General features: G+C 37.8%; 1 protein-coding gene across 1 annotated transcript; it reads right to left on the reverse strand.

The window, feature by feature from the left end:
* Nucleotides 1-1,651: 1,651 nt before the first annotated feature.
* Nucleotides 1,652-9,583, reverse strand: LOC121906535 (immunoglobulin superfamily member 11-like). The gene is made up of 6 exons (XM_042425424.1): nt 9,542-9,583; nt 3,980-4,190; nt 3,657-3,821; nt 3,432-3,548; nt 2,568-2,691; nt 1,652-2,420 (listed from the first exon to the last, which is right to left on the reverse strand). Exons 1-6 carry the CDS (start codon nt 9,581-9,583, stop codon nt 1,652-1,654), a joined length of 1,428 nt encoding a protein of 475 aa, XP_042281358.1.
* Nucleotides 9,584-9,796: the final 213 nt, after the last annotated feature.

Raw genomic sequence — 9,796 nt, forward strand, 5'->3', positions numbered from 1 at the left:
TGTGTGTGTGTGTGTGTGTGTGTGTGTGTCTGTCTGTCTGTCATAGGCTACTTTCGGGGACATATTTCAGACCAGTTATTTGGGGACGGCTTGTCCAACTGGGGAAAAAAGCTGACAGAAAGCTGATTTTGGGGTCAGTGGTCATAGTCAGAGTTAGGGTAAGTCCACAGGAAATGAATGTAAGTGTATATAATATCCCCAAAAGTGACATAGGTCAATGTGTGTATGTGTGTGTGTGTGTGTGTGTGTGCAGGAGAGAGGGGGGCAGCTTGTTTGTAAAATCAGGTCAGACTTGGCAGTGAGTTTTGAGGGATGTTACTTCACACAAACGGCAACATTTGACCCATTTTCTTCATTGAACTCGATTTTATTGTTGCTATATAAAACACACACACAAAAATATTTTTTTAAAAAACACAAAAATACAAATGATCACTTTTAGGCAAAATTTAACTCCTTATTACCTAACACCAAAATAAAGAAATAACAAAATAAAGCAAATATGGCATTAAGCTGTAGAAAAGATGTACCACACAAATGTTTTAAAAGATTAAAAAAATTGTAAATCTAACTCAGGTAGTTGTAGTAGAGTCTATTTGATCATGCAGGTTAAATCATTAAATCTGTATGAAGTACACATGCTATATACAGTTGGCTATGTTGACACCTCAACTTTCTTCATGGATCAGCGAGTTACCAGAACGCAAGCATATTCTTATTCAACCAGGTTTGACTGACACTCCCAGTCAGCTGTGGACAGACTCTGTGTGATGTAAATGGTAAAAGCTATATGGAGTGTACTTGTATAGCACCTTTCTAGTCTTCCGACCACTCAAAGCTCTTTTACACTACGTGTCACATTCACCCATTTACACACATTCATATGCTGGCAGGTGCTGCCATGCAAGGTACCAACCTGCCTATCAGAGGAAACTAATCATTTATACGCTGATGTCACAACCATCGGTGGCAATTTGGGGTTCAGTATCTTGCCCAAGGACACTTCAACATGCAGACTAGAGGAGCCAGGAATCAAACCGCCATATTTTTTTTTTTTTTGATTAACCTATTGGCAGACAGTACATTTTATGTAATGGCCATTTGTTAAACTACTAGACTACAAAGGACTGTTCCAATATGGAGAAAAATGAACTCAAAGGACACGCCCCTCTACTTTGTGTCATCATGGTATCATTCACCACCTCATTTATTTATCCTCATATGACAGGACATCAAAACATTACACCAACATTACTTTTTTTTAACAATACAAGTCCTACTTTTCTATTCAGGTCAGGCTTGTTGTTCAATTAAATATTGGTGTATAGTGACATTTTGAACAGGGTCAGAAGTTGATTTGGTTTTGCCAAAGCATATATTTGGACCAAAATCTATTCACTTCAGCCTAATCAGTTAGTGGACTCGCAGGCAACTGGCCCCATAAATAGTCACTATGTCACAAAGCTTTCAGCACCACCTATTTTGTAATGTGTCTGGTATGACGAGGCACTGAGCCATGAACCCAATTAAGTGGATCCAAACAAGAAAAAAAGATTTTTAGGGCATTAAAAGAGCATTCAGTAACACAAAGTTATTGATATCAGTTTCTGTATTGATTTTAAGTGTAATTGAGGAGATTGCAGCTGCCACGTTAGCGATTGCTGCAGTTGTCAAGGTGATCACGACTGCCCCTGTAACGATCACGCTGATCGTCAAGGCGATCACGACTGCCCCCGTAACGATCACGCTGATCGTCAAGGCGATCACGACTGCCCCCGTAACGATCACGCTGATCATCAAGGCGATCACGACTGCCCCCGTAACGATCACGTTTATCCTCAAGGCGGTCGCGACTTCCTCCATAATGATCACGCTGATCGTCAAGGCGATCACGACTGCCCCCGTAACGATCACGCTGATCGTCAAGGCAATCACGACTGCCCCTGTAACGATCACGCTGATCATCAAGGCGATCACGACTGCCCCCATAACGATCACGCTGATCATCAAGGCGATCACGACTGCCCCCGTAACGGTCACGTTTATCCTCAAGGCGGTCGCGACTTCCTCCATAACGATCACGCTGATCATCCAGATGATCACGACTGCCGCCGTAACGATCACGTTTATCCTCAAGGTGGTTGCGACTGCCACGATAGTGATCATGCTGGTCGTCCTGGTAACGTTGAGCGTCAATATCACTGCCCTTACCCTCATGTTTTTCTTTACCACTGTAATAACTGTGTTGGTCATCATCAAACTTATGTCCAGCTGTTCCTGCACTGTAACTGTTCTGAGGAACGTCTTTGTCTTCATACTGGTAAACCTGTTGCTTTGTTTCACTGGTGACCATGTCATCCTGGTACTGCTCTCCAGCTTCAGAAGTGTCTCTGTCATAAAACTGCACATCTCCAGGGGAACTAACAGACAACCAGGGATAAAATACACAACAGAAAGAGTAAATGGTGAGGTCTGCACTTGTAAACATCACTTAGATACTAACAATCAATACACTAATAATTGTTGTGTTTACAGTGGCAGAAACATACAGGACACACAATACGTACCCTTCAGCGTACTTGTGTTTGTTGCCCTTTTTCCGGCAGCAACAGAAGATGAGAATCCCTACAGCCAGTAAACCTGCGAGGATTCCTACAATTATACCTGCAGTAGACCCCATATTCATGCTGCCTGGATAGAAAGAAGAAAAACATGATGTTTTCTCACTATACTTGCAAGGCTGAGGCCAGTGTTTACAGCTTCGCCATTTGTGTATCTGAAATATCTGAGCCTTTTCTACAAATTACACTCATATGCAACTATTTTGTATTAGAAAAATATGTTTTGGGTGAGAATGATTACATTTTTTTTTTCAAAATGAGCTAATGATCTAAAGATCTTGGTCATTGTTACACAACATGCAATCTCCACACTGGTATGGTGAGGATTTCTTCAATGTTACACAATGCACTGTCCTCCACATTCAAAGAGTTGAAGTTGTGGCTAGTTATGGTTGCTCAGCAAGGATTGGACAACTGCTGCTTGGGGGAGGGATTAGCCTACTAAAAGCAGACACAAACATTAGCATTCATATCGTGTTTCTCACCACCTGATACAGGTACATCCAATATTCACTCTACTTCTAGCTCTGTTTTGGTCAGCACCATCTCCTAAGAAAAATAATTCGGCCGAAGCTTTTTAGCAGCTAAATGCTCCTCCAGGTTCACCAGCTAGTTGCGAACTTTGTCTACCATTCTGTTGTGATAGTGTACACTGAGTTGCTGCTGGAAAGATGGAAGAGAGTGGACTACCAGAGCCACATGATTTAAATGAGGCTCAAAAGCTCAAAGGAGCTGATGGGGACAGCAGAGTTGGGCGGCAATTCTCTCTATCACTTAGAGGTGAGAGGTAAATCATGTTAAGACACTCACCAGGCATCACAGCTAAGGTTAAGTTGCAGCTGGCAGAACCCATTCGATTTGTTGACGTGCAAACGAAGAACCCAGATGTCTCTCTTGAAATATTGAATAATGATAGATCTCCCTTGCCTGTAACAAAACATTTTGTCATTCTTTACATAAACACTGGCAAAAGGAGAACCCAATCCAACAAAGATATGTGCTTCAAAGAAACATATGGATGGTTGAAAAGCATACTTTCAAGTGTCTTTGGTGGAAGTGGTCTTTGTATGTTTTGGACACTGTAGGTGTTCCATTTATAGACGGGTTTTGGGGATCCTTGCTCAGACATGCAGGTGAGGGTGATGTTTTGAAAATACTCTGCTTTTCCCTGAATCCCGCAGATGGGCTTAGAGGGAGGTTCTGCAATAAAACAAAGACTATAACAGTTAGAATCACTTTATTACAAGAAAATTGTAAAAACAAAATGCAGTATTGGTTTTACATCACCATGGAGACGACATTTGAATGGTTAGATAGACAAATAATAAACATAAAACATGTGAGTTGTTCATTCTCACCCAGGACCAAAAGGGAAGTGGTGGCAGCTGTTATTCCCTCATCATCACCAGGGATCTTGACACTGCATTGGAATTCACGGTTGTCCTGCATGGTCACCTTTGTTAAGCGGAGTGTGCTGACATATTTGTCAATCTTCAAAAAGGCTCTGCCTTCATAATTAGGCGAGATGTCAATTCGATTGATTGATGAATAGTATGTGGCCACTGATTTCTAGAGAAATATACATAAACAAGTTTTATTCAAAGACACCTGCACTAATAATGATATTGATATAATACTTTATATTTATATCAATACCATGCCACAAGTCATGACATTATATATATATACTGTAAATAAAATTGACAATAGGTGGTATAATGTATGCTAAATAAGAGTAAGATGTATTGATTTCAGTTTATAGTTGTCGATTGATCTATTAGTTGGTCAACAGAAAATTAATCAGCAACCATTTTGATAACTGATAAATATTTTTTAAGCAAAAGTACCAAACTCTCAAATGTGAGGATTTTCTGCTTTTTTCTGTTTTATAAACTAGTTGTAAACTGATAATAATTTGGGAAATTATACAAGCATTTTTCACTATTATCTGATTTGACTAAACTATTAATCAAATCTTGAGAAAATAATTGATATTATAATGAGAAAAATCGTTAGTTGCAGCTCTAATGTCCAGTTTTGCCACATTGTTGCTGCGATACCTTCTCTTTAATGAATTATTTTGTGTACAAATTATCATGACAATTTATCAAATTAAAAAATAATATAATACAAAAGTGTTTAGTGTATAGTCCTACCTGAAAAATATAGCATAATTTCTCTGTCTCAGTACCATGTAACATGTACAAGTGGAGTATGTGCAAGAGGCTTATTCACTTCTTTGTCATCCACGGGACAAAGGTCATTGCCACTATATGTGTGTGTGTTTCCGTACGTTTAGTTTGGAACTTATCAAGTATCACATTCAATGAAAGCACAGGACATCGTCTTTCTTTTGACTGAAACAAGTATTCTTATATACAGTGGATTATTGTCCATTTCAAAATGTGACACAACCATAGTCATGATATGAGAATATTATATATTATTAACACTTTCTGAGGAGAATGTTGTTTTTGGTATAATTATTTAATAAAAAGAGAGAAATCCAAGAATGCTACACTTCTGATTGCATATCTTTTGGGAGACCTTCCCTGTCTGGCTAGTAGCCACATCATTCACACACTGTGTCTCCAGTTTTACTTTCTGTTATAAATTTGTTTCCAACTTCAAGCTGAGGTTACTTTGGTGACGTCATCAGGTTTCTTTTCTCTCAGACTTGACAAAGCCACAGAAGACATTATATATATACATAGATATAAATATACATATATGTGTGTAAGTGTGTGTGTGTGTTCACAGGCTGATAGTTCCCCTTTAAGCAGCTCCTCACAATGTGCTACTAAGACGATGTTACAACCACAATTTATGCAGGCAGCCAGTTTAACTTCTTACCGCTGACTCATCTAAATATTCCCATGAGAGGACGAAGAACTTGACGGGTGGGTTGGCTGGTTTGAAGGAGCAGGTTATATTAATATCGTCTCCTCTTGCGACCTCATATTGTTCTTTTGGAATATTAACCTCCAAACTCCTGCAGCAGGGCAGCACTGAAATAAAACGAAATACATGATAACTGATAATCAATCTGTTTCTCAGTAATAGTGATGTATTTATGACATCTACTTTTATAATGTGTTATTGGAGGACAGACCATAGTAGATATGATTTAATCTGACCAACTCAACCTATATTATGTTTATGTTATATAAAACTTAAATATAGATTTTTAAGTATGTTTCTTTCCAGGCAAATATATAATAAACAGGTTTCACCCACAGGTCTCTTTTCAGTAATCTTCTTCCGGTTTAGTAGCAAAGGATTGGATTAATGATTAACATATGTTGGTGATAATGCCACAAAGGTGTGGTAGTTTATGATATTAAAGAGAGAGAATACAAGTATAAAGCCTACCTGTGAGTATCAGAAACAGTTTTTGCCATCCAAGTTGCGTCTTTGTTGCCATCATTAAAAGAAGATACAAATCAGAATAAAAAAGAAATGAAAAAGAACGATCTGAAATAGATGCTCTCTGTCTCAGACCAAGAGTCCGCCTAACCTTCACGGTGAACTCCCAGTTATGGAGAAGTTGACTCTTCCAGGTAATAAGTCAACGGCTACAGGTCACATGTCACCAGACTGCCAATCATTGCTTCATCATCCACTTTAAACCTGACCATTAGAGTTGAATGTAATAAAGAGGGGCTGTACAACCAACAGGACTTAAATATACAACATGACACAGATAGATAGATAGATAGATAGATAGATCATTTAAATATTCATCTATATAGTTAGATGACTGCAGCACAGCAAAGTATGAAATGTAGATAAAAAAAAAAACAATTCCTCCCCCCAAAAAATCATTTTACTGATCCCAGTCAGTGACTACATTTATTTCATTGTTTTGCTCGACAGTTCAATAGATTTTGACCTTTATAGAAAGTTGTATTTGTGCTTTATATTGTATAGCCATAGCTGGTGTTGTGCTCAATTTGACCTGCAGGCTGCAGTATTGGACTGACAATGAAGTTGTACGTAATCAATACAGACCAGATTACAGCTGGTCTGTTCATTTATGATAGCATATAAAAAGATCATAAATGCAGTTGAATACGTTAATGGCCTTTGACCCTGTTGTTTTAACTTGCTGCTGTGGTCTCTCATTTAGAACTGTTGCACTGATGTGAAAGGCAGGAGGTGTGAATTGAACCTGGACCTCCATCTGATGGTTTGGCATTGAAAGTTTGCTGTTTGTGAATTGCGACACTGGCTGTGTATTAGGAGAGATGTGACCTTGATAACAAGACAGTGTGCTCATTCAGTGGCCCGGGTTGCAGATTTAGACTCGACTGAGGACAATGATGCAATCCTTAGTGGGGTCAGGTCAGCTGTCTTGAAGTATTCAGTCACTCATTGGTTGAGCATAATGTTTACCCAACTGATGTGAGAGGGAACCAAGATTCTGCATCTTTGCATCTCTAAAAGGGTCATACTACTTCTATTTATTGATTATTGCTAATATCCTACATAACAGATCAACTCAAAAGTGTTAGTGACAAAATAATGAATTATCTCCACAACACTAATAATATTGTTCTTAATTAGTCTTTTTTTTAATTCAGTAAACACAAATACATCTGGAAGAAAAAAAAACTGAGGCAGATGTCTCTTCAGGTGAATCGGAAATTGTATGAAAACTTTTGACATTTGACTGACTATTGACTGACAAATCTGAAAGTCACTATTATAACCAACTAAAAAAGCAACCAGTTACAATTAACAGTAAAATTATTTACATCCTCACAAGAGACTTCTATACTTTGTAACAACAATCATTTGTTATTATAACTATTGTTTAGATTCTTCAATTTACAGTGTTTCTGACCATTTTCCAATACATGTTTATCTTGTATTATCTATAATTTTAGATAACTTAAAGCTATTTTTCCTTTTGTCCCAGGTGTCCATAGTTTTCCATTATTACTTAGCAGTCTGTTGGATTGAGCATGGGCTCTGGGCGCTACTGACCCCTCAACCCCGCCGACAACATACTCTGTACATTGTGTATGCATCCTCCAAGTTCCCATCAAGTGCAGTGCGCACAGTAGACTACATGTGGCAGCTTCATTATACTGTATGCCCAGACACCCAGAGACCCACCAGTACTCCTGTGATGGAATAATATTAACTGGTACCAGGTCCGCTGTGTATAAATTAGTTTGTAGTTATTTAATTAAACTTCTGTCATTTATGACTTTTATATTTATGAATATGCACCATGTGAGCATAATATTAACTTAAATAAATATTTAGTATTTTAACACAGGGCCAAAAAGACAGAACCACATCATTAGGTAATAATGCAGGACCTGCTTTAGTTGATGTTATACTTTGAAGATCTCCTCCAGACAGGTATTAAGAATATACTCTGCTTGAAACAATAATGTGCGCCTGATATGGGTGTTTCCACAAAAAAGTATAATTACCATGTTAAAATTACATCTACTCCTTCCCCCTCATTAAAAAATAAAGAACCTATGAATATTCTGGACACTGTAAAGTCCATTCTCAATGTCTGTGCACGAGAGGCTTCACGTTTCCACATCACACTTGTGTAAGTTGCATACTGGACCATGATTGGCTTCCACAAGCTGTGATGTCACAAATCACGCTCATTGGTCAACCCCTAAAAACAGGGCCGTAGCCAGGGTTTAGAAATTAGTGAAGTCCAGAATTTTTTCTTTTAATGCAGATTATTTACTACATTTCTGGACAAGCAAATGCCAGATGGGGATACTTGTGCTGCTCTGTTGCCACCCACTTATTTTTTTCTGTATCTGTAAATACCCGACTCTGTGTGACTTTATTCTTTAATTTCACAAGTTCGTAAGGATGCAAAGTTAGTCCTGTTTCTCCATTCTCCTCCTCTCTGTTCTTTTCATCTGTGTTCTCCTCCTCTCTGAGCTCCTCCTCTCTTCTTCTGTCTGTCCTGCTCTATGTTCTCCTCTCTGTCCTTATGGTCACATTTTTCTCTGTTTTTTTCTAGTTTTTTTTTTTTTTAAAGAATAAATCTACTATTCTGCCACAATCTTTTTGCCATTCTTCTTCTCTTACTGGTTTGTCTCTTACTGTGTTCAGTGGGAAGAAGGATCAGGGAGGTTGATTAGAACCTCAAATGAAGGGTTTGAAATGATGCATGTAATTGTGAAAATATAGCAAGAGTTATACAATAATAAAAAATAAAACAAAAAATAGAAGAACAAAACACATCCACGGTCTGCTATATAGGCTTTAAGTGTACACGATTTTAAATAATCTGAGTACTTAGAAGGTTTTTGTTTTTTTTCCATGGTTTTAATTTCTATAGTTGTAAGATTTTTTTTTTTTAAATCTCTGCATATGAAAATGTGGAAGGACAGGCACTTCTTGAGCCAAATCATTTTATCAATGTAATAAATATTAATTACAGAATTTCATTTGAGAAAACCAACTCTCAGCCTGCCTTCTCTCTTTACTGTTAACTAGTGTTTACATGTTAACTATTATAGCCTCAAGCCAGCTAGCCTTGAATGAGTCATTCTTCAAATGAATGAAATGCTGCAATACTTTATCAACATTCAAGCTCTAGTTAATGTAGTTAATGAAAGCTTCTTAGCAATAATGTATCTTTTACTGAACCTATACCGCACACAATAGGCTGCCTGGTCTAATTGATAGTCGGGTGGGGGGGGTATCAGCTGCCTGGATACACCAGATGTTTTCCTCAACACAGTTATAAAGCGTTTAATTCAAAGTTTAGTTAAATTCAAATTGTTTTGTATAAAAAAATACATGTATATATATGTACATACATATAATGTAGTACAGTGGAAACCCCTTATAGTGATCACTGTAACTGGGATCACTTTAAGTGGTTTCCATTGTATATATGTATATATATATTTTTAGGAAATAATTACCGAGGTCCGAACCTCTGTGACATCATAGCTGGCTACGGCCATGCCTAAAAATCTGATTTTTGGTGAGTGCAGAGAAACTTTCCTCCTTCAGCAGATGAATGTGAAAAGAGGTTTCTAGTGTCAAACTCTGCACATACACAACACATCCTTATGATTAAACAACAGTATAAGTCTAAAATTCAGCTGGCAAAATTTAAAAAAAAAAAGAAGTTACATTTACACCATCTAGCAGCCGTAGTAATGCACTCCAGAATG

This window comes from Thunnus maccoyii, chromosome 11, assembly GCF_910596095.1.
Source record: "Thunnus maccoyii chromosome 11, fThuMac1.1, whole genome shotgun sequence".
In the NCBI taxonomy this organism is placed as follows: domain Eukaryota; kingdom Metazoa; phylum Chordata; class Actinopteri; order Scombriformes; family Scombridae; genus Thunnus; species Thunnus maccoyii.